General features: G+C 33.2%; 1 protein-coding gene across 7 annotated transcripts in view; it reads left to right on the top strand.

Moving 5' to 3' along the window:
• Rev1 (REV1 DNA directed polymerase) overlaps positions 1–24,666 on the top strand; it is a 77,017-nt gene that overhangs the window by 29,896 nt on the left and 22,455 nt on the right. For 4 of the 7 annotated variants that reach the window (XM_078028548.1, XM_078028547.1, XM_078028549.1 and 1 more), the window contains 6 exons: positions 5,137–5,305; positions 11,171–11,323; positions 14,069–14,754; positions 16,872–16,979; positions 18,479–18,595; positions 22,916–23,024. In XM_078028548.1, the coding sequence (XP_077884674.1) occupies positions 5,137–5,305; positions 11,171–11,323; positions 14,069–14,754; positions 16,872–16,979; positions 18,479–18,595; positions 22,916–23,024 (1,342 nt within the window). Of the gene's footprint in view, positions 1–5,136; positions 5,306–11,170; positions 11,324–14,068; positions 14,755–16,871; positions 16,980–18,478; positions 18,596–20,999; positions 21,185–22,915; positions 23,025–24,666 lie in introns of those variants that run through there. The other 3 variants (XM_078028551.1, XM_021733977.2, XM_021733978.2) reach the window with 3 other exon arrangements.

Here is a 24,666-nt window from a genome sequence, read left to right as displayed (position 1 = left end):
GCACTGTACCAAAAAGAAAAAGAAAAAAAAATGTTGTTTGAATAAGACTTTCATAAGACTGGACCTGAATCTGAATTTTGACCATTTTCGTAGCTGCATGTGATTTTGGAAAGTTAACTTCATTTCACCAATCTGATTTGTTTTTCTTTGAAATGAGGATTATATTACTTGGTAGGATTGTCAGGAGTAAACTATAGTATAGAATGCAATGTTAAAGCATTCAGATATTTCCAGGCTTTTTTTGTTGTTGTTATTTTTGTATTTCTGATCTTTACACTATGCATAGAATATAACAATGAACATTGATTTTGAAAGGGTTCCACTACTCAATATTAATTGGCCTAAAATTAATGCTATTTATAAAAACTTATATCAGGGACATTGAATGAATAATAATTTGTTATTTAAAACCTTAGTAGAACTTTAAGGAAATAGCTCTTTGGCACATGTTCCTTAAAAACCTCATTCGAACCAACACTTTACTTTTTTCTATTGATAAAGTCACCTATGCAGCCATGAACCTCAGAAACACTGTTTTATTTATTTAAGGTTCTCACTAAAAGATTTGTGGGTAATGATTTTGTTGGCTGGAATATTGTCATTTTCATACTCTTATTAATTTAAAAGTAATATGTTCAAGAAGGTTGTGTAATGAGGGTTTAGGGATGTTAATTTTATCTGCTAACTATGTGAATTGGTCCAGTCTGTTTACTTTCATTAGGCTGTGTGTACTGCTGTGGGAAATGAAATGGTCATTAGACTTCTGAAAAGCTCTTTTAGTTCTGACACTCCCTGGGGTGTGACATTGATTGTAAAGATGGAGGGTTGAATTTCCCTTAGTCTATTTTTGTTTTTTCATTTTCTATTCTTATTCCTTGCCATACATTAAGGACATTCTTAAATGAAAACTTACTGAAGGGTGAGCAATAGAGAAAGATTTGTTAGGAGGAATTGTGAGTTGGAAAAATTTTATGGGTGGAGCAGCCTCACCGGATGCTGCTTCCTTCCTGCTTTGGGATAAGAAATGGTAATGTTAATACTAATAACACTGGTAATAGCTGACATAATTTTTTTTCTATTCAAGGTACTTTTCTCAGTCATTTATAAATTTTAATTCATTTAGTCTCCACAACAGCCCTCTGTTGTTATCCCTGTTCTACATATGAGGAAACTGAGGCTCTGTGAAAATAAGAAACTTTCTTGGGGTCCACATAACTAACTAGTGACAGAGCTAGAATTTGAACGCCCTTCATCTTGCTTTGGTGTCTGTCATCTTAGTAAATGAGTGGTATGTGTGTGGAAGGAAGTATTGCTGCCACATGCATTCCATGTGTGCTAGAGAGGTGGACTCCAGGAGGGAGCCTGTGATGCATTGAGGTTGTCAATTAATTCAACACATATTTACTGCACATCTGCTTTGTGTAAAGGATATGAAAACAAGACAGGGAAAATTCCTGTCCACAAGGAGCATATGTTACAGGGGGGAATTGACAGTAAACAAATAGAGAAGGTAATTTCAAATTACCAGTGCTATGAAGAAAATTATCTGCTGCAGGCAGTATGTCACACAGTGCATACAGATTTCATGATTTTGGACACTATCTTCCAAATATTTTTTTTGTAATTAACTCCACATTTGATGAATTAAAGGAGCATCTTACATATAAAAAATGAATTTATTATGTAAACCTTCATAGCTATTTGTTTATATTGTTTTGAGGTTATAAGATGGGAGCATGCTTTACTACTGAAGAATTAGAACCAGAAAGAAATACTGTTTTGAGAGAGAGAGAGAGAGAGAGAGAGAGAGAGAGAGAGAGAGAGAGAATGTGTGTGTGTGTGTATGTATGTGTATGTGTGTTTTGAGAGAGAGAAAGAAAGTGGTGTGTGTGTGTTTTGAGAGAGAGAGAGAAAGAAAGTGGGGTGTGTGTGTGTGTGTTTTGCTAGGGATTAAACCCAGGGCCATGTGCATGCTAGGTAGATGCCCTACTGCTGAGTTATAGCCCCTATTTTGAAAAATTTTTTAAATCTCAAAATAAGAGCAGCCACCAACTACTAGGTATGCTGGAAGATACCATGTCAGGATATGTCTTGATAGAGTAATCCCTAGCCACTGTCCTTGGTACACTGTCAGCAGTTTTTTTTTTTTTTTTTTTTAAAGTTAGGGCTACCACATGGTAGTCTATATATCGTCTCCCCCCACCTCTATTTTTATAAGGGTCCAGGTCAGGACCCTCAAATTATATACATTACTTGAAAGGAGTTCTAATGTCATCATGTTGTACAGTAGCTTTCATATTGAGGGCTTCCTATGTGCCAGACTTAGATCATTGTTACTCTTTTATTTGTTATTTGTAAGAAAGAAAAAAACTGAAACAGCTAAAGGGTGTGAAAGCCAAAGTCAGGATTAAAGTTGGGTCAGTCTGATGACATAGTTTATGTGATTTCACCTTTTTTTTTATTTTTGAATTTTTTAATATTTATTTTGTAGTTTTCGGCGGACACAACATCTTTGTTTGTATGTGGTGCTGAGGATCGAACCCAGTGCCCCGCGCATGCCAGGCAAGCGCGCTACGGCTTGAGCCACATCCCCAGCCCTGATTTCACCTTTTAATTAGATTAGTTTTTATGGTTCACTTCATGCTGAAGAATTTGCAAGAGCTTTCAAACTTGAGCTTCAGATAAGCTGTGTGTCTTCATGCAGTGCAAGAACAATGAACTCTCCAGGTTTTCCAGTTCCAAATTTAATTAGTTTTCAAAGATTGTATTTCAAGTGGTAGAGGGAAGAGTGCGTTAAGAGTATGTGAATGCAAAGTTAGTGGGTTCCTGACTTATCTTTTGACTAACTAAATAGAGGATAGCTAGCTATTTTCTACTTAAATAACTTAAATCCTGTTAAGCCCCAAGTTTTCATTTCTGTGAATATTTCAACAGACTTGACACAGGTGCATTAAAATAACAAATAACGTTGGAAGTAATAGTTTAGAGCTTATTTATCATCATATTAATATCTAATTATAATTATGAAGTTATTATATATATATATATATATATATATATATAGTATTTAAGTTTTCATAGGAGGTCCACGTAGGATGTGGAACCACATGGGTTAATAGGATTGGAATTAGTTTAGGAAAGTCAGAGATTAACTTGCAAAAATGATTTTTGTGCTTCTTACTGGATTTGGGGTTCCTATTGTACTGTACTCTAGCCTTTAATTTAGTATTTTTTATTTGTCATTTTATAAGGTCACTTAAGTTCTTGAATCTTTGCTTTAATTTAGAGAAAGTAAGTGGTAGATTCCCGTCTGTCTAGTTGTTTCACACCACCATTTTATATAGATTTATAAACTAAATGATAACTATTATTTAGTTTTGGGGATCTTTAAAAATCTTCCATTGTGAATTTTTAATTCATTTTATTCAGAAGTATATTTTTAATTCTCCACATGTGTTGAGCACTGGAGAAGTGGTTTAAATATAAAATTTAAAGTAAGAAGTGTTTTAAATATAAAATTTCTACTATATTCTGGAGATTTAATATAAAAAAGAATGTAAATCTCAATTTTATATATTGATTATATCCAAAACAGTATTTTGGATCTAATGGATTAAATAAAATATTACTAATATTAATTTCACTTTTTTTAAATCCACTGAAGTACATCCCTAGTGCCTTTTAATTTTTCATTTTGAGACAGGTTCTTGCTAATTTCCCAAGCTGGCTTCAGACTTGTAATACTCCTGCCTCAGCCTCCTGAGTTGTTGGAATTATAGGCATGCACTACCATGCCTGGCTTTTTAAAAATGTTTTTAATGAGGCTCAAGAAATTTTTAAATTATATATTGTGCATTGTGGATTTCATTTCTGTTGGACATTGCCAGTACACGTAAAAAGCATGAAATGAATACTGTGCTTCAAGAATTTATCAATAATTAGACAAACCTGGCGCGCACACACACACACGCTATTAGTTTGTTCCCCACACCCCCTCTTCTTTCTACAGAAGACTGAAACCTAGTTAGAGAGGTGTCGTTATAAAAACATTTAAACACTTGGACATACATTGCTTGGGCTTAAGGAAAACTGTTGTTGAATAACAAGGCAGATACATAAGGCTCCTTTGGAAACTTCCCTCGGGTACAGTTGTTAAGGAAGGTGTGATTTAGAGCATTCATTTAGATGATAGGTGAAAGAATCATGAAAGTGAAAATGGTTTAACATGATACAGGAATGTAGGATACAACATCACTTTAGTTAATCACATTTCTTTTTTATGGGAAAGCATACATCATATTGATTTTGATATTTCTTAAAACTTTCGGATGTTTAAGATGTTTGCTATAGTTTTACTCAGAATAAAATGATTTCAAACAGTTTTTAAAATGGTGTTTCTTAGGTTTTGTTTGTATTGATGAATTTTATTTTTTGGCCTTGATGAGGTTTTATATTATGGAATTGAATGAGATTAACTTATTTAATTGACTTTAAATTTTTTAATATTTTAATTTATTTTAATTAGGTATATATGACAGCAGAATGCATTTTGATTCATTGTACACAATTGCAGCACAACTTTACATTTCTGTGATTGTACAGCATGTAGCGTTGTACCATATGTGTAGTCATACATATTTAATTGACTTTTTAAGTGTTTTCTTAAATAAAAACTAAAATTGTTAAGCCTCATAAGAGCCAAGTCTATTATAAGCCCTGCAGTAAGTCTACTTATAGTAAGTATGAGTAATTTATCTGATTACTCTTTTATTATTCTGAAGGAATTAAAAGATTTTTTAAAAACGAGATACCAGTATTAAGGACATATGTTAAATATGATAAAATATTTAAAAAATTGTTATTTGTAATTTCTGTGTGACTTGAGATCCTTATTTCTCTTTTAGGCATCTCTTAAAGTAGATGTTTTTGTATTGGTTGACTGTTTCTGGTATCCAGAGGAAGGTCAAATAGCTTTATCACTTTGTGATTTTTCTCCTACCTTTGTTTAATGGCAACAAAGCCAAGGAGAAAGTGAACCAGTGATCTTTAAGTTGGTGTATTTAAGGTATTACTCACCTTAGTGGTGTTCTTTCTCGTACATGAAACTCTTAATGTATTTTAATGTTGTCTTTACAGATCCTTCTGCTGAGGAATTGAGAAAGCTAATGATGTTACATGGAGGTCAATACCATGTATATTATTCCCGATCCAAAACAACACATATTATTGCCACAAATCTTCCTAATGCCAAAATTAAAGAATTAAAGGGAGAAAAAGTAATTCGACCAGAATGGATTGTGGAAAGGTAAGTTTAACTTTTGATTAAATTCAAATTAATAAGTTTTTGGAAATATGGAATACTTTTTATTTTATCATACATATTTGATTTAATTGCCTCATAATTGACAGAGTGGAAAATAATGTCTTAAACTCACATTAGTTCTGTAGCCTAAGATTTGGCATCCTATTAAAAGTAGTGTGTTAGCCATCACAGTGATAATCAACTTAATGAGAGGGAAAATATTTGAAAAATATTTTGTTCAAATATTTATGCATCGATTATGGCCTAAACTGTTTTGTGTATATGGGAAATATCAGTGAACGAAACAAAAATCTCTCCACTATCTCATGGAGCTTACCTTAGTCAATAAACTTAATATATGAGCAAAGTTCATCATTTTTTATTTCATATTATGTATTTTTTTAAGAGAGAGAGTATTTTTTAATATTTATTTTTCATTTTTTGGCGAACACAACATCTTTATTTTATTTTTATGTGGTTCTGAGGATCGAACCCAGCGCCCCGTGCATGCCAGGCTAGTGCGTTACCGCTTGAGCCACATCCCCAGCCCCTGTTTTTTTTAATCTTTACTCTTGTATGTCAGGATAATGTGACCTGGAATGCTGGAAGTAGGGGCAGTGGAAGGAGAGCAGTTTGCAGTATTTTTGATAGCTTTTACTGTGGATTATGTGTGAGAGAGAAATCATTTGTGTCAGTTATTTAACATAATTCTTAGAACATTGTAGAGGCATAATACATAAGAAGCTATTGTTATGTTTATTCTGTAAACTAAAATAAATTCTAAAAGTTTAAAAGTGCTTTTACTGCTTTCAGAAAACTAAATGTATTTTATAGACTAAGGGAATTTTAATCCTTGGGGAATTAAAATCAAAGGCCTTTCTTAAGAGCGCATCCCACTGATCTTGTTTTGTGCTGTGTTCTCATGACCCAGCTATGGTCTGTCCATTACATAGGATTAACATGGCTTTTAGTTTTTTGTCTCCTTATGAAGTTCTCAGTGTAAGAAGTTAGCATCACTCCAGAGTTGAGCTGTGTTGTCAGAGAGACTATCCTGTCATTGTGTTAGAGCCAGAATTTTGTTCTTGAGGTGTTAGTTTGGTTTGGACAGAATGGGAAAACCAGTGGGTGGTAGGGAAGTCAGGGAGAAAGGGTTCTTTCTGGGTGGGAACCAGATTTGCTTTGAAAACAATTTTTTTTTTCATTACAGCTATTTTCTTTACACCTATTCTTACTGAATGTGGCTAGGGAGATAATGCAGCTGAGATATTAAAAGTTTAAAAATAGGATTTTATTTTAGTCTGGAGTTCTGCTTAGTTATCTGTAAATAACTGAAAGGGACTTTGAACATTATGATTATATGGTGTGTTGACCTCATTTTGTATATGAGAAGGTAGGGCCAATAAGTTTGATTTGCCCAAGAACAGAACAGAATTGAGAGTCCAAGTCCACATTTTCTGACTCCTATTTGGGTTACCTCTTTACCATTAATTTTGTTACAGATGAGTAGGCCCATGTAGAAATGGATCATTTTGGGCACGCATCTTAATATATAAAATAAATTCTCCAAATGTCTTTATGTCATTATAGCATAGGATCATTTTGGTTAAATCATAGTACTGTTTTCTTTTACTTTTTAAAATATTCTTAATTCTAGATGAACACAATACCTTTATTTTATTTATATGTGGTGCTGAGGAGTGAACCCAGTGCCTCACATGTGTGAGGCAAGTGATCCACCACTGAGCTCCAACCCCAGCCCAGTACTGTTGCAATTCCTGTCTTGTTGATCTTGTCTCAGCAGGGTTTTAAATGAGATTTTGTTATACTTTTAAATTTTAAATATATATGTTATTTAATGGATGATAAATACTATTCTTTTTATAATTAGTTTTTCTGTTTTCATCTGAGTGGTTATAAAAGGAACTACACCTTAAATATATAAGGCATTGCTTTCATTTGAATTCCCTTATGCCAGTGTATGTGCCATTAAACTTGAGTTAATACAGGTGTGATCGTAGGGCCCTAATATCCAAGAGGCAGGGGAGTCCTTTAATGAGAAATCTCTATATATTAGTTTAAGTATGAGATTATTTTACTAAAATTTATGCTTTGCAAGTCTTATACTCTTTTATGTAGTATAAATTATTTGTTTTCAAAATTTTGTCATCCTTTTCTTGAGACAACTTTACATTAAAATTTGAAATGTTGTAGAGAAGCTGCTGGCTTGCCAAATCTGAGGTGTTCATGGGAGCGCAGTTTAACACCATAGTCTTAAGTTACTACAGATTGGTTTTGTTTTTGTTAATATTGATTTTTGTCTTGGAGTGTGGGAACCTGTCTCCTATGGTTAGGTTCCCAAGTAGATTGTCTCTGAGTTGAGAGATGCTGGTGATTTATTGTTCCAACTAAAGCCAGTTCACTTGAGATCTGTTAATAGTACTGGTTCCCCATCAGAGTTTTTCTTTACAAACTCCCAAACTGACTTTAGCATATTTGTCGTATGCTTAACAATACTCTGAAGATCTCATACTTGAAATGGGCTAAAACTCTGATTTCTAATTAGAGTGATTATTCAACTCATTTAAATGAAAGTTGATCATATCTTCAGAGAATATTTGCAGGATTCTAGTTTCTCCTATAAATTTTTGCTTTTTAAAAAAATTAATCATGATGTCATTTTACATTTTCTCACGAACTAGAAAATTCTAGATTTATTTTTACTAATGTAAACAGTGCAAACATTTCGGGACATCTCTTAATGATTTGTGAGTAATAACTTCATAAAAATATATTCTCGGTTTTAGCTTAACTCCTAGTGTCTGTAGTAAAAACACATGTTTTCATCCTTACTTTTCTAAATACATGGTGTCTTGGTGAGTGGCTGAAATGTTCAGGAACTTGAGGGTGGGCCAAAAGGAGTTTCAGTTTTGAATGCATAAAAATGATTTATTGATTTATTTATTTAGCCTAATGGAGAAAAAATAGGCAAAGAACATCTTCTTTTTTCTTGGCACATAATTAGATCCTTTCTTACCTTAAATTCACTTTTGAAGAAGAAAGTGGATACCTGATTGGTTGTGCAGGTGGATATATAGGTGTTAGATGCTGATTTTCTAATAGAGAAAGACTGGGGGGCATTGACTAGAACTATAAAACTTTTGATTTTCAGAATTATTCCTGAAACACTAAAAAGAAAACACAGTTATTTCAGACTATAATAGAAACCAAAACAGTGAATTTCTTTCTTTTTTTCCTTCTTCTTTTTGGTGCCTTTTTTGTTGTTCTGTGGTGCGATGGATTGGACGCAGGGTTTTGGGCATACTCTTTCACTGAGTTATATTCTGGCCCCTTTTATCTTAAGTTTTGAAAAATTTTCTGGACTCTCTTTATAACTACCAGTTTAAAGTTGTTCATTGACAGTTGATAGAAATAGAATATGACTCAGAAAACTGTTAGATACAGAATTTTTTTTCAGAGATAACTTTCCTTTGCTATAGGACAAAGCAAGAATTGAGATTCCCCCAAGCAGATGAATATTTCACTTGCAGTGAACATGTGTCTGATCCATTAGATAGAATGTAAAACACTTTTATATATTTCAGAATATATTTGCAGTGAACAGGAAAAGCTATATACATAAAAAAAACAATGTTGTATTTTTTGGTAAAGTGAAAGATTTCTTTATATTAGTGCCTTTGGGTTTTTATCTTTTATTTCTTTTTGGAAGGAAAATGATAAAAAATGTAAATACATTTTCTTTGTTTTTAGGATAAGCAGGGAAATTAGTAAATGTTAGAAATTAATTCCTGAGAAAATATTTTAAAAGATCTTTTCAAAATATACTTCCAGATAATGTTTCTAGAGTGCATGCATTGGGCTTTATTTCCTTCTGCTAAAGTAGCTCAGAGAATATCTTACTTGAGACTTGTGGTATTTACGTTTGTCTAATTTTATAATAATCTCCATGGGCTTGCATAAGCCTAAGAATTCTTCTGGGCCACATGGCTCTCATTAGGAGCTGGACAAGGTGTTATCCCTTTGAGTGTGGTCAGTGTTGACCATAGGGAGCACCTGTAGAAGTCTGCAGCACTCTCCATACTGTTAATATCCTGAAGAAGTGAGTACACTATTTGGGTATTTTGTCTGGTTTCTGTCTTTTGATTTTACCTCAAATGTGTACTAATCTCTTTGTTATAACTATCCATGATGAAAAGTATTAAGTTAAGATGGGATTCTATTTTAAGTTATTAAGTACCTCCACTTTTTGGTAGAAGAGACAGGAGGTGAATTGAGATAGACAATACTGTAAGAAGACAAGAGACTTCTAGTTTGGCAATTGAAACCAACTTTTAAGGAATAAGAGTTGATTCAGTAAAGAATAAAAGTAAAGTAATAAATGGTCTAATTTTAGAATTTTGGTTCTAGTATTTGAATGTAACCTATAGTTTTGGTTTGGCCTAATAAATCCATTTGAGTAAAATTGAAATGTCTTGTGATTTGTATATTCTTTACTGCCATAGTTTACGTATTTGGATATATTTTAAGGTACTGAGGGTATAATTATTAAATAATTGATGTAATTGCGTATGTAATTGACATAGTTAGAGGACCTAGGCTGTACCATTTTATGGCTCCATCTTTAGGAGGGGAAAATATATTAGTGTATTTTTCTGGATTCGAAGTTGTTGACTCAAGTTTTTAAAAATAATTTTCTATAAGATTATTCTTTCATTTCTTTCAGGGCCCTTTTTTTTTTGAGTCACATAGAGTGCCATTTAAGAAAATGAAACTGTCAAAAATCTTGTATTTATGAGACAAAAAAGTATTTTAGCCTGTTATTTATATGTTCTTTTTCTAAATAATTGAGGGATGACTTCCTTAGTATGTATTTTAGGTTTCAGAATCAAAAAGTTTAAGAAAAAATTTCCAAATATTTAAGGACCTGCCTGTTTTAAAATTTGTATTTTTACTCATTTGTTGGCAATTTTAAAAGTAGAAGGGGAAATGACATTTTTAAAGATCCAGTAGCCCAAAATCAATTTAAGACAATCTAATCCAGGTAGCTTTCTTTGATTAGGAAGTATGACAGGAGTACCAGTACCACCTAGTATCGCCATGCTGGTGGTGTTCCTCTGGGTGGTGATGTTTGCTGTGAAGTGAACATTTGGGACTATATATGTGTGATACTGTCTGCCTTCTTAAAGTTCAGATGTTCATGTGTCTTTTAAAACCCGGATACACATTTAAATAGTATAAATTGCTAATTAGTTTTAATGTTGAGATTCTTTATTTTGTCCTAAGTTCTTAGTTTTAGTTTTCCATATTTAGTAGACTAGCAGGAATGTAACATAGAAATTTAGGAAAGTTTTTTTTTTTTTTTTTTAATTTTGAGAGAGGCTCTCCGTAAGTTGTTGTGGCAGGCCTTGAATTTGCAATCCTCATGATTCAGCTTCCTGAATTTCTGCGATTACAGACATGTGCTACTGTGCTTGACAAGAAAGTTTTAATAATTCTCTGTGGCTTAATAGGGGAATACAGGTAAATATTATAGTCATGAAGTTTAAAAATACTAGCTTAGTGCAACTAGTGCTTGGAGTTTTTCTGATCTGCCTCTGGTTTTATAAGATTATTAGCCACTAATTTAAAAAATTCCAGATCCCTTTGTTTTCATGGGCAGAATTTCTTATCCTTAAGTGCTTAAGTAAGATGGTAGTGTATTGGGGCCATTAAAATGGAGAAGGAATAAACTAGGAAGGCAGGTGGCCTGTTGCTAGTGAAGTGCTTCTATGTTTAAGAACACTAATTTTTCGTGAAGATCATTTTTATGGAGTACACAAAGCTAAACTTGGCATTGCTTTCTTGTTTTAGCATCAAGGCTGGACGACTCCTATCCTGCATTCCATATCAGCTGTATACCAAGCAGTCCAGCATGCAGAAAGGCCTCAGCTTTAATCCTGTATGCAAGCCTGAGGATCCTGTGCCAGGTCCAAGCAATATAGCCAGACAGCTCAACAACAGGGTGTAAGTTTGTCTAGTTTGAGAAAACAACAAAGCTGGTTTTTAAAAGTGAGGATGGCTCCTTTTCCTGCTGAAGATAGAAACAAATATAAAACCTGGCTGTTCACTACTAATAAACATGTGGAAATATGTCTATACAGATGACTGTCCCCCAAATTAACTGTTTTTATGGTGAATGTTTCATAAGTAAATGTAAACAAGTTTTTCTGATTGTACTAGATTCTTGTGTTAAACTAACATCTTTTAATTCCTTAGTTTTTCTTGACTCACATAAAAATAATTATTTCCCCACAGGGAATATTACTTTCTAAAAAATGGAACTAACTTTACCCACTGTATTTTTGTTATGTGCTATGCACAGAAAGAATGTTTAAATTTCTAATTATATTTGAAAAATTCAAAATTTATACATATAATCCTTAAATATATAAATATTTTATACCATTGGAAGTTTGGTCAGTGATCTTCAGTTGTAGAATTGGGAGTGAATTTAGACTTTATTATGTGTGACTGATTTTTAGAAATATATTGATTTAAACTTTTATTGCAATAATCCTGGGTAAATTGGTTTCACAATTAATTGGTGTGTTGTCTTAACTTGTATATGAAGTGGTTCATTATCATTAACCTTCTCCTATTTATTAAATTGCTTGCTTTGGGAGTTGGATATATATTTTTTCCCAAAAGATCAAGAGTCTAATTAACCTGGGAGGATCTGATATCACAACCTTCTGTAACTTTGTTTTTGTCATTTGTTATTTAACTTGTGTTCACTTATAAGCATGTTCAAATGTTTTTCATGTTACTAAAATTTTTAATTTCTAAAATACTGTCAATGAGTAAACCAAGTAATATTAGTAAATTTTTGCACAAGCATACAGTTTATTTCTTAACCTACACTAATAAAATTAGAAAAATAGATGTTTTTCATTGTTGACAATTTTAGGAAGACATCACATTTTACTTCTTAATATACTTATGCTATTGTTTAATAAATGTATATCCACCAGTGATATTTCAGTACAGCTATTTCGCAAATGTTTATTTTTCTAGTCTGGGAAGCTAGTACAGAAAGTGTATATTGATGTATTTTCTTGCCAATATATTAATTTATTTCATGTGTTGGTAATTTCATGTAAACAGTCTTAGTGGTTTTGGCCTGGAAAACTAGATGCTAAGACTTTTTTTTCACTTATCCCTTTTGTTCCTTGATTTTTGTTGGGGAGTGTGTGTATATTCAGAATATTTTATAAATTTCTTTGAAGTGCTCTTAATGTGACTTTTCTGCTTTCTTGCTTTATCTTAAGGGGTAGGCTTTCTTGGACATGTGAGAAATAAGATTTCTTTCTTTCTTCTTTTAACTGTTTCCAGTTTTTCTGCTTATTTTCCATTCACTGGGCTGATTATCTGTGAGGATTGGATCTATTCAAAATTGGCTGTCATATTCCATGAGATGGTTGGCCAGAGCCTGAGCCAACCCAGAAATGGGTGGTAATGTTTTGCATCAGACTTACATGACCTTTGCTTATTTTCACACCGTCATTACTAAGAAACCATGTTGATATTAGGATGAGGGAGTTTAGACCAGGTAATGTTACCTGTGTTGTGGTGCTGTGTATGGCACCTCTTCATCTGGAGCCTGAATTGTAATTGGATTAATGCTGTCAACATTTCTAAATAGGATGAATTACTGCTTTTTAATCCAGGTTTTCGTATTTGTTTCTTCGATTATTTTGTAAGTGTAGATGAGTTTTGTTGTAATTTCAGAGCATTACTAAGGAAACATCTAGAAAACCCAGGATGTGAATTTTTAACATAACTTTTGACATAGGTCCTTCAGTTATAAATCTGTCATTGGATTGCTTTTGGACTATATCTTTTCTATTCCCATTTTCGCTCCCTTCCCTTCACTCCCCTTTGTCTAATCCAAAGTACTACTATTCTTCCCTAACATCCCCCACCCCCAGCATCTTGTTTTTCTTGGTGTAAATTTTACTGAATTATCCTTGTACATTTGCCTGGTTATTACTTTTTATCTATTTATTCAATAGTTAGCCTCATTCAATAGTTTGTCAGTTTTTCTGTCTGAATTTTAACTGACCTCAAAACTTTAGTCTCATATGTAGTGGTATTAAATGGAGTTAATGTGTGGGACAATGGTTTACATAAAGATTAAATTTAAAAGTAGGAACAAGAATTTTATTTTTTTGCCATGGAGTTGGGGTTGCTGGGTGTTGAACCTAGGGGCACTTTACCACTGAGCTTCGTCCCTGGTCCTTTTAATTTTTTTGAGATAAGGTCTTGCTAAGTTGCTGTGGCTGTCTTGAACTTGTGAACCTCAAGCCTCAGCTTGCTGAGCTGCTGGGGTTATAGGCGTGCGCAACATACCCAGAAGGAATAAGAATTCATGTGAAGTTTTTTGCCCGTTTTTGTGGAAGTTATTCATATTCTATTAATAAATATTTATTGCCTATGTCATCAATAAATGCTAAGCACTATGCTTCAGAATTAGATGTTTGTACTTTACAGAGTCTAAATTAAATTTTTGTGGGAAAAGTAATTGAAAACCGTCATCTTGCTATATTGGTTTGTCCAAGAATTATCTTTTGTTGAAACAAAAAGAATATGAAGTTTATTACTAAGAGGGAAATATTGAAGTGTTATCACTAAGAAAATATTTAAATAAAAAAAGTTTTAACCTTCAAGTTGGATATTATTAACTTAAATAAATTTGTTCCCCTACTTTAGAAATCACATAATTAAGAAGATTGAGACAGATAATGAAGTCAAAGTCAATGGAATGAACAGTTGGAATGATGAAGATGCAAATAATTTTAATTTTGTGGATCTGGAGCAGACTCTTTCAGGAAGGAAACAGAATGGAATTCCGCATCCCAGAGGCAGCACTGCCATTTTTAATGGACACACTCATAGCTCTAATGGTGCCTTAAAGACACAGGATTGCTTGGTGTCCGTGGACAACAATATTGCCAGTAGGCTTTCTCCAGACTCTGTCCAGGAGGAGAAGGCTGAGAAGAGCAACACTGACTTCAGAGACTGCACTTTGCAGCAGTTGCAGCAGAGCACCAGAAATGCAGATGCTTTGCGGAATCCACACAGAACTAATTCTCTCTCACCGTCTTTGCACAGTAACATTAAAATCAATGGTGCTCACCACTCCACTGTTCAGGGGCCTTCAAGCACAAAAAGCACTTCTTCAGTACCTACTCTTAGTAAGGCAGCACCTTCAGTGCCATCCAAACCTTCAGACTGCAGTTTTATTTCAGACTTCTATTCTCATTCAAGACTGCATCACATATCAACGTGGAAGTGTGAATTGACTGAGTTTGTCAATGCCCTACAAAGACAAAGTAGTGGTATCTTTCCAGGAAGGGAAAAGTTAAAAAAAATGAAAACAGGCAGGTCTGACACAGGTAGATACTTACTAAAATTGTTTTCTTAAGAAGTAGTTATGCTTCATCGTTTCATTCTTATGCTGTCATTGGTATTCTGATCAATACTAATTTATCTATAGATGTCTCTAGGAGTGGCAGATTATATAAGTTACATGGAAAGCTTTCTTATTAAGATATTTTTAATAAATTAGATTTAATCGTGGCTAAGTGAAAATTGTCAGGACATTTAAATATGACACTCTTGGGTTTCTGAACATTTCAGTTCTCATGTAGACCTTACTAGTTGTCAAAGTTTGGAACTGTAAATATAATGTGTTTTATATTCATTAATCTCCTGTAAGAATGAAGTTGATTTGGTAGGAGTAGTTGTTAATTTCTAGATACTTGCATCAAAATGATTTTAAATAATTAAATAATTTTCATATATAACTGTAATTATGTATAGTGAGATTAAGTGTTTTTATTTCTAATTAGATTGCTTGATTTGTATTTTGTTTAAGAACACTTTCTTTGTCATCAAAACCAAACAAACCCAATAGAGGTTGGCTATTATGTAGCAGTCATTATAAAGTAGCTTATGGTTTTTATATTAGTTGTTTTTGGCAAATTATAGGTTTTTGTTTTTAAATCTTTAGAATAAGAGATCTCAGATTTATAGCTTTATAGCCTTGGTAACTTAGGCACAGAGAGATGCTTACTATCCTAGAAAGTTACAGAACCTCTCCATGTGTTTTGTTTTGTTTTCCCCCCTCTGGTATTTTACTGTATGATTTTAGTCAAAAAATGCTTTTTTAACTTACAAATATTTTAGAATAATGTTATAGGTATTCAGTTATCCTTGCTTTGTATCTTGACCTTGTAAACTGCTGAAGGTCATTTAATTTTGAAAGCTTCAAAGAAACCTCATGAATTAGTTCCACAGATGAGAATAAAAAGAAGTTTTTACATTATATAATAGCACTTGATATGGTTTATGCATTCTGTACTTACTGGATGTTTAAAACCATTATTTTACATTGTTTGCATTGTGTTAATACTTTCATAAAGCAGAATTGTGATTGTTAAAATTTGCTTTACAAATTATTTCTCCAGGTGACATAGAGGGTAGTAAATAAGTATGTGGCTTTGGAGTTAGATAGATTAGCCTGAATCCAAACTCTGGTTCTGTCATTTTTCTCCTGTAGGACCATGAGCTAGGCAACTTGCCTCTCTGAGTCTTAGTTTCATCTGCAGAGGAATGATAGGAATTGATGATGTTTGATTCACAGGATTGTGAGCTTAACAAAGATAAAATGAGCAGTACCTTGCACATAGAACTAGGTAAATGCTGTCAAAGTCACAATTTGGCAGATGGACTGTCTGAACTCTTTCAAGGGATGAGTCTTAAGTTTTTAGAAGCCTATTATAATATTTATTATTATAAATTTATTATTATTATTATATTCTAACCCTCAGTAGAAAAACAGATCAAAAGTTTTATAAGCTCAGGGTTCTTATTTCCAGGATCTGTATTATCTTGCAAGGCTAGGGAAATAACCCTAATATTCTTTGTAATCCAAATAGTAGGTTAAAATAACTCTTAATGAATCTGAGTAGCTCATTGTTACTGGAAGCCATTGTCCATAGGAGAGGACATTCATTTTTATCTCCTCAAATGTTATATATGTGATAGAGAACTAAATTTGTAGTCCTGTGTAACGGCACAAGGAGAGAAATCCATTTGTAAACAGATCTTTGTTTTATAGACTATTCTTAGAATATGTTTACTTAGAACAAGAGCTTAGTAGTTTTAATAAAATGATTAGCACACAAATAATTTTAAGTTAAACTTTTTGACAAACTATTGTAATTATTAACTTTATTAGGATATAGATTAGGAAAAGATACCATGGTATCATGAAAATTGATTTAAAATTATTATTCAAGAAATCAATTTATATCTGTACTTTCAGAGCTAAAGAAACAGATTTCACTCCTATTAAGATGGTAAAAATAGTCTGTAATATATTTTATATTTTTTAAAGACTTTATTTTCCTTTTAAACATCTTTTAAATGCAACTTCTAAGTCAACGTGATCTAATTTTTTAATATGAAAAATTAGTTTGGGGTTTGAATGTTCTCTTTTTCCTTCTAGGAAATATGTCAGTATTGAGTTCACCCAGACATCAGAGCTGTATAATGCATGTTGATATGGATTGCTTCTTTGTATCTGTGGGTATAAGAAACAGACCAGATCTCAAAGGTCTGTATTCTTGTTTATGTTTTATTAAGAAAATATTATTACGAATGTGAATATGTGTGTACGTACATACGTGTGTGTGTGTGTGTGTGTGTGTGTGTGTGTGTGTGTTCAATCTAAGGGATAACAAAGGGTTCTTTGAAAAATTTTTATTCAGATTTTCCTTGGCAAAATCAGTTCCTGCTTCCAAACTTTCTGAATTGTATTGCCTAGAAGTAAGGTGAAAAGAAATTAGAAACTTTTCTCCAGGTAGAGATGAAGAGGATTCATTTTCAGCTGAGGGATATGTCCTGTAAGACTGATAGAGGCAAGGCCCTGCCTTGGGCATTTTCTGGATTTTTTACTACTTGTTAATGAAAATTTTATGGTAACCTGTATCTTTGGCACAGGGATCAGCATACTTTCTTGTGTGCAAATAATTTGATAGTAGTGTTGAAGCAGGTGAACACGCCAGTGTTTTGGTTGTAGAATAATTTTATATTGAGTACAGCTAAAATATATTTACTTGGGCAGGGTTTGTTTTAATGAAATTTCAGATGTTTGTGAACTAGTCATTATTTCTAAGAACATGTATTTTAGATTTTTCAATAGTTATCTCTGTCTAAAACAGAGCTATATTAGCATTTTCTTCTGAGATCCAATTCTTCCCTTCCGTAAGAGTCCCTAATTATGGCACAGAAGATTCTGGGTTAATATCAAAGCTTTATCTTGGTCATGGGTAGACTCTGCTTCAGTTCTGAAGGAATTTTTAACATGTTAAAATTTTGATTTTTAACTTAGGAATAATTTTTAATGTATTTTCTTGTGCATGCTAATCAGAAGCTCTCCAACTGAGTTATCTCCCAGTCTCCCCTTTTTGTACCCTTCACAACAACTATATTTAATAAATATATAAAAATCATCTGTGCTAAAGCTTTACAACATTATGGTTACTCATGGAAAAGGAAGTGATAAGTAATTTTCTAACTAAAGCAAAAACTGAGAGACTATATTTATGCTTGGGCGAGGTAGGGTCAGATTGAGATCCTATACATATGAATCAAATTTATTTCTCTTACTATAAAATTGAATAGATGGGTGTAGATGTTGAACCTGCTCTTTGGATACCAGAAATATAAAAAGTGTGTGTGTGTGTGTGTGTGTGTGTGTGTGTGTGTGTATACATATATACATACATACATATACACAAATACATATATTAAGGTTTTCTTTCTCTCCCTCCTCTAATCTGAGTATCTACCATAAGAAACCTTAGAAAGCTAAGTGATGTTGCTTTTAGGTTAAATAAATATATCAAAGTTGTCTTCAGTAGTTTACTTTTCAGGGGAGAGCTAAGGAATTTAAATGACATTTTCATAGTGATTGATAGTAATATTCATTTCTTAAGGGATTAATGTGTGAAGGAGAAAAGTATATATTAAAAATATATGAAAATTTTTTCTTTACATGCTGTTAACATTTCTATGCACTTAGATGTAAAATAATTAATCTTTTCCTCACAGGAAAACCAGTGGCTGTTACTAGCAACAGGGGCACAGGAAGGGCACCTTTGCGTCCAGGAGCTAATCCCCAGCTGGAATGGCAATATTACCAGAATAAAATCCTGAAAGGCAAAGCAGGTACAGATGAGCTCTTTGAAGTCATAGTGCTCCTGTGGACGACTTCTGGATTTTGCTGTTGATATCATTTTAGAAATGAAAGCAGTGTTACAGAATCTAGCTTTTTCATTTTCAATCAAAACAAAATCTGAATACTACATAACTGGCTTGTAGTTAGTTAGGCTTTGTTGAATTGGATGGTTATATTTTCCTGGAATAGAGAGAAGACTGTTTTTAAAATGTGATTTATTTGCTTTTATATATTAAGATGGGGATGAAAATTATGGACGTGCTTGAGAAACTTTTATGTGACTTGAGACTGAATTACTAGTAATTTGACCCCTGTATCACAGTAAGAACACTAAAGTTTGTTAAGATTCAAATGAGGAAGAGGAATAAGAAAGAGTAGAACTTTAATTTATTGGAATAAGAATGTAAATACCAGTAATCATTCTTCATGTCTTTTATTGAACCTATTTCATATGAGAAACATTTTCTTGCCTCTTTTGGCTTTTATTTGGATATTAATAAACAAAAATCATAAATTTTACTACTCAAAATACTAAGATTTTTATGTATCTTTTATTGCCCCCCCCCATAAATTCCCTGAGAAAAAGTCTAGAAATTTCTTCAACATTGATCAATTTCCTCATGTATGTCTTGCAAAGCTCCCAGTTTTTAAAAATTAGTCTTTCAGGAAAATCTTGATCAGAAAGTAGATATACAAGTGATACAGAAGGCATGCAGTTTGATTTTATCCCAATTTTTTTCATTTCCCTAATTTGTCAGTCATTAAGCTTTGGGCTTATTTTAGAAAAGACCCCTATTAAGGCAAAAGGAAAGTGAGTGGGCATCTCTAAGGACCTTTATTGGGATTACAGTCTTTTTTATTGGTTTGGACACCTGTTTACATGGTATGAATGTGAAAAAAAAATTTTAGATAACACATTTATGCTTGGTATGTGCAATATTTTCCAAGTTTTCTTGGATTTTTTTCTTGATCTAAGTCTTTGCAGAGATTTTTGAGATTGTAGGCTTTTGTGTGTCATGAGTAGATCTTGGGGTAGCTCTTATTGAACTTGTATTGTGGTATGGTTAGTTTCTAAGTATTGTTAGTGTGGTTTTGTAGTAGGTTGTTTTTGTTTTCTATATTTTCTACGTGGAATTGTTACAAAGGTGAAATCTTTAGTTCTAGAAAATAAGTAAGTAGCCTAAGGAAGTGTACCATACTTGTCACATAGTGGGCACTTAGTAAATGCTTTCTGAATGTCAAAAGAAGAAAACAATCCCAGGTGTATATGTTCGGTAGCATCACTCGGTTATTCAGTGCTCAGAGTCCTCAGTGGGTGGAGTCTTGAGTTTGCTACACACGTCCTTATTTCAGCTCTCTACATCTAGAGCTTGACCTTGGCAGGTATGTGTTCCTTAGGAGTAGCTGTAGCTGGTCCTCCTTTGTCTTTCCTTTCATCACTGTCTGACCATATGTTGTTTATGAACAGAATATTGTCATTGGTTACTTAATTATCTTCATCAATTTAGCCATTGGATTTTCATAATGTTTAATGACCTTTATAATTCACACACATCCCCTTCACCTCTATGTGTAGGTGGTATATCAGAAGGCAAAAAATAGGACAAATACTTAAAATTTCACTTGCTATTGAACACTGTGAAAAATAGATTTTTTTCTTACTGGAAGAGATGAATATGATACTTTGATGTTATAATCTTGCTTTAACTTGATGTCATTCACTGTTATATCCTAAGCTTTTTGACCTATTAGGAGCTTACCAAAATATTTATTACATAAGGAAAGAATTAGATTGTCCTTTATTATAATAAAGTAAGTTTGCAATTAAGCTTGCGCTCAGAACTTGTTTTTTCCAATACCTCTGTTCCTCTTTCCTTGTTATTCTCCATTCTTTCTTTCTCGAGTCATTATTAGACATGACACCAAAAATTTAAAAAATATTGAGGATCAATTTAGGAATTAGAATCTTTGGCTTCTTTTTTGGAAAAATAAAACAGTTCTAATGTTTTGGCTTGTATGTCTATGCAGAGGTTTAGGTCAAATAAGCATCTTTAATCCTTTTTAGAAACTTTGGTTTCTTTATTGTCATATTCCGAAACATGAATTAGACCAGTGTTACCAGGGGATCTTATCCATCTGTGACTTCCTTTGGAAGCTGCTTCCTAAATAGTACTCGGTAGTGATGTCTCATTGATGATCTCATTATTTGGAACCTTTTAGACACTAGATTTCATGATTGGGGCCTTTTACCCCGCTCCTGGATTCCTGGGATGGAGATGTTTTCTATCCCTTCAACAGCTTCAGTTTTCATTCTAAAGAACAACGGTTTTTAAAGTCATATTAGTCATAGATTTATTCTCAGCGATTTCTTTTTCACAGACTTGGGTCCTGGCCTCTGATTTCTCCAACCGTTCCTCCACATTCTCCATGTGCCCGTCTAGTTTGTCAAGTTTTGATGAGCAGTTCTCTACTTTGCCCTCCAGTGAGGACAGTGTGTCCCTGCATTTCCCTGAATCTCACATGAAGCAACTCACTCCGCTGGTGGAGGGACCCACGCACTCTGCTGCACTGTGGAACAGGTCAGCCAGCCCAGTGAAGAGGAACATGATGGTGCTGCCTCTCAGGCCAGGGCATTGGGGGCGCATGGACCACACTCTGTTCTTGCCTCAAGCATGAGCTTTCTATAACTTCCAGCTGAATATTTTAGGTTAACTAGCCCCAGTAAAATAGTCACATAACTCCCCAACATTTAAGGCATAACTCATGGTTACATTACTGTGGCTGTTCAAGCTTCCATACTCCTTGTTTTGGTCTAGTAGCACCCTCTGTTGGACTGTCTTACTGACAGTCCTGAAATTCTTACAGATTAGAATAATGGACTGTTATAGAAACACTGGATAATCTGTTCTACATTCTGTCTTGAATTTATAACTGTGACATGTTACTCACTTTTTATCAGAAAACCTAGTTCACATTACATACTTCGCTGTTTTTATTTTTTGATGCAAGTAGGATTTGACCCTATTAAGATGCCAGTCATGAGTGTGATTTGCATTTATGCTGTGCGTGCATGGGTGTTCCAGTCCAGAAGTGCCTCAGATGAGTTGCATAGTTAGGTAAAAGACGTTAATGATAACCAGTTAAACAAGGAAGAGTTATTTTAGCCCATGAAGCCAAATACCTTGCTGTGTTTTTCTGGTGGTACATTAACTTGGCTGAGTTTTTATGGAAGATTGAGTCTCTTAAATAAACAGAATTGTAGGATTTGTTAGGTAATGTATTGTTACAGGATACTCAAAATAGGCTTTATAGAACTAGAGGAAGTGGTATATCTTGGACTTAGTTTACTGACCATTTGTTGTTGTTGTTTATAGAGGAGATATGACTGAGATTGCATTTGTAGAATGTGGTGTGTGTTTACAGCATACTCTTGTAACCTAATAGTGTTATCCGGAGAACCATGACTGGAGTTGTATTTTAGTCTGTTAATTACTGGGGTATGTGGTAAAGGAACTAAAGTGGCATGTAACCAGTAGATTTTCTAGACTGTGCTTTTATGTTCTTGTGTAAAGTGGTAACTTTGGTTTAGATATATTAGGCTAGAGTTGTGTTCTATAAAGCAGTAGAAACTCTGATCACACTTGAATGGTTTTTACTTGAATGTGCATTTTTATACCAAAAGTAGAATTGCCTGAAAGGGGAAATACAGCCATGAAGCTCTTTTACCTGATGTGTATATAAAATGAAAAGCTTAAATTTAGGATGAAACCTCTTTATTGTTTTGGCCTATTCAATTATTGTTTGATCAAATGGTTGGTAGGAATTTGATGATTGTTGATCATATTAATTTGCCTTTAGTTCTGCAGATAGTTTTTTTAGGAAACGGAAACGTTCTGAGAAATGCGTGTTTTCCATTAACTTTTCCCCCACTACGAAGAGCTGTGAAGTCTCTCTAAGGCTGTAGTTGGGGAGTTTGTTTCCCTGATGACTTTTCATCCTTGTCTACCTCCTGCGGGTTACAGGATAGTTATATTTACCTCAGTGTATTTTTAAAAATTTCTATTATTAAAACAGGACACATTAAACTTGTTATTATAAATTTTTATCTGACTGCTGTTGAAGAATACAATGGAAGCAAGTAATTTTAGGTTACAGAATTTTATTTTATTAAGGAGATAAAAACAAGTAGATATAATCATTAGGATTTTACTAAACATTTGTATTTTAAATAATGAAAAATAAATTTCTTGAATAAAAGTTAAGAAAAATCAATTTTTAACATATAGTCATTAAATTTTGTTATTTTAAAGCAGATATACCAGATTCATCAATGTGGGAGAATCAAGATTCTGCACAAACAAATGGAATTGATTCTGTTTTGTCAAAGGCTGAAATTGCTTCTTGTAGTTATGAAGCCAGGTATGTAGAAATACTAAGTGTGTTGTCTTTCCTAATGAATAGTTGATTTAATTATTTTTATATAATTTTTGGAAATAGATTTGGAAATGTCAGACCTCTCATTTGAATGTCACAAAACATTATGAAGTGTTTTTAACCTTAATTCCTTCAGTTGCTCATCTACCCCTATCTTCCATGCTAAATAACTTTAAACAATTTAACAATCCCTTATGAACCTGTAGGTCCTGCAGTGGAAATCAAAAGAAATTGGGCACTGTCATTTTTATTCTCTTTTAAAGCATGGAATTAAAGAATTAAAAAATTTTTAAAATGGGAGAGAGTCTTCATATTTATCTACTGAAATCTTCCCTTTTATAGATAAGGGAAACCCCTTGTAACAAAGCTGATAATTGGTTTGTCGTTATTTAAACTCTATTGCCAAGCTGTGCACAGTGGTACATACCTGTAATCCCAGCGGCTTGGGAGACTGAGGCAGGAGGATCACCAGTTCAAAGTCGGCCTCAGCAGCAGCAAGGCACTAAGCAACTCAGTGAGACACTGTCTCTAAATTAAATACAAAATAAGGCTGGGGATGTGGCCCAGTGGTTGAGTGCCCCTGAGTTAAATCCCTGGTATCAAAAAACAAAAAACAACTCTGTTGCCTTTTTCAGAAGTAAATGATTTCATGTACTTATACCCAGTAATCATCTCACTTCAAATTGGTAAGAGTGGGGCTGGGGTTGTAGTTCAGCGGTAGAACACTTGCCTAGCATGTATAAGGCACTGCGTTTGATCCTCAGCACCGCATAAAAATAAATTTTAAAGAAAGGTATTGTGGGGCTGGAGTTGTAGAGAAGACGTAGAGCACTTGCCTAACATGAGTCTCTGGATTCAACCTTCAGCACCACATAAAAATAAAATAAAGGTATTGTGTCCACCTACAACTAAAAAATAAATGTTAAAAAAAAAGGTGTCCATCTACAACTTAAAAATTTTTTTTAAAAAATGTTAAGAATGTCGTTAATGTGTTAGCACCAACTTTGTGTGTAGGTCTTTATCTTATAGTAATCTTATATCCTTATTGCAATCAACTTAAATACAAAGAGGAATGTTTATATTCCTTAAACATTAAAAAAATCATGTTTTAATAATCAATTACAGTGGTTGTGAAAATAGAGGGAATAATAAATTAATTAATCGAAAAAGGAATCTATTTTTTCTTTTCTGATAACTAAACCCAGACATTTTTGCCTTTATAACACAGCATACATTTATTATTGATGATAACTCTTAAGTATTCAATAATTAAAAGAACAGTCTTAAATCAGTTATATTTTTTTCATTTTCATTCAAAGTTGGGGTTTTTCAAGCCAATCTAATCTGAACAAAAAGAAATTTTGAGCTCAACATTATCTAATCAGAATAGTGTGTTTAAAAATTTGCTGATAGTTTTATTAATATGATATTTAAATAAAAAAGTTCAAACATGCATAATGTAAAATATAGAATATGTTCAGTTCTTTTCTATTATGACTGTCAACCTAGTATTCCCAGGCTAATTTTGCCTTTCTCATTAATAGAACCTTTTTTTTTTTCATTGCCAGTTGATAATGTGGCCAGAGACTTAAACTTATTTTAACAAATAATAAGTGAAATATCAAAA

The sequence above is a fragment of the Ictidomys tridecemlineatus genome, chromosome 12, assembly GCF_052094955.1.
Source record: "Ictidomys tridecemlineatus isolate mIctTri1 chromosome 12, mIctTri1.hap1, whole genome shotgun sequence".
In the NCBI taxonomy this organism is placed as follows: domain Eukaryota; kingdom Metazoa; phylum Chordata; class Mammalia; order Rodentia; family Sciuridae; genus Ictidomys; species Ictidomys tridecemlineatus.
Note: the sequence above shows the minus strand (reverse complement) of the source record. Positions and strands in the feature narration are given on the sequence as shown.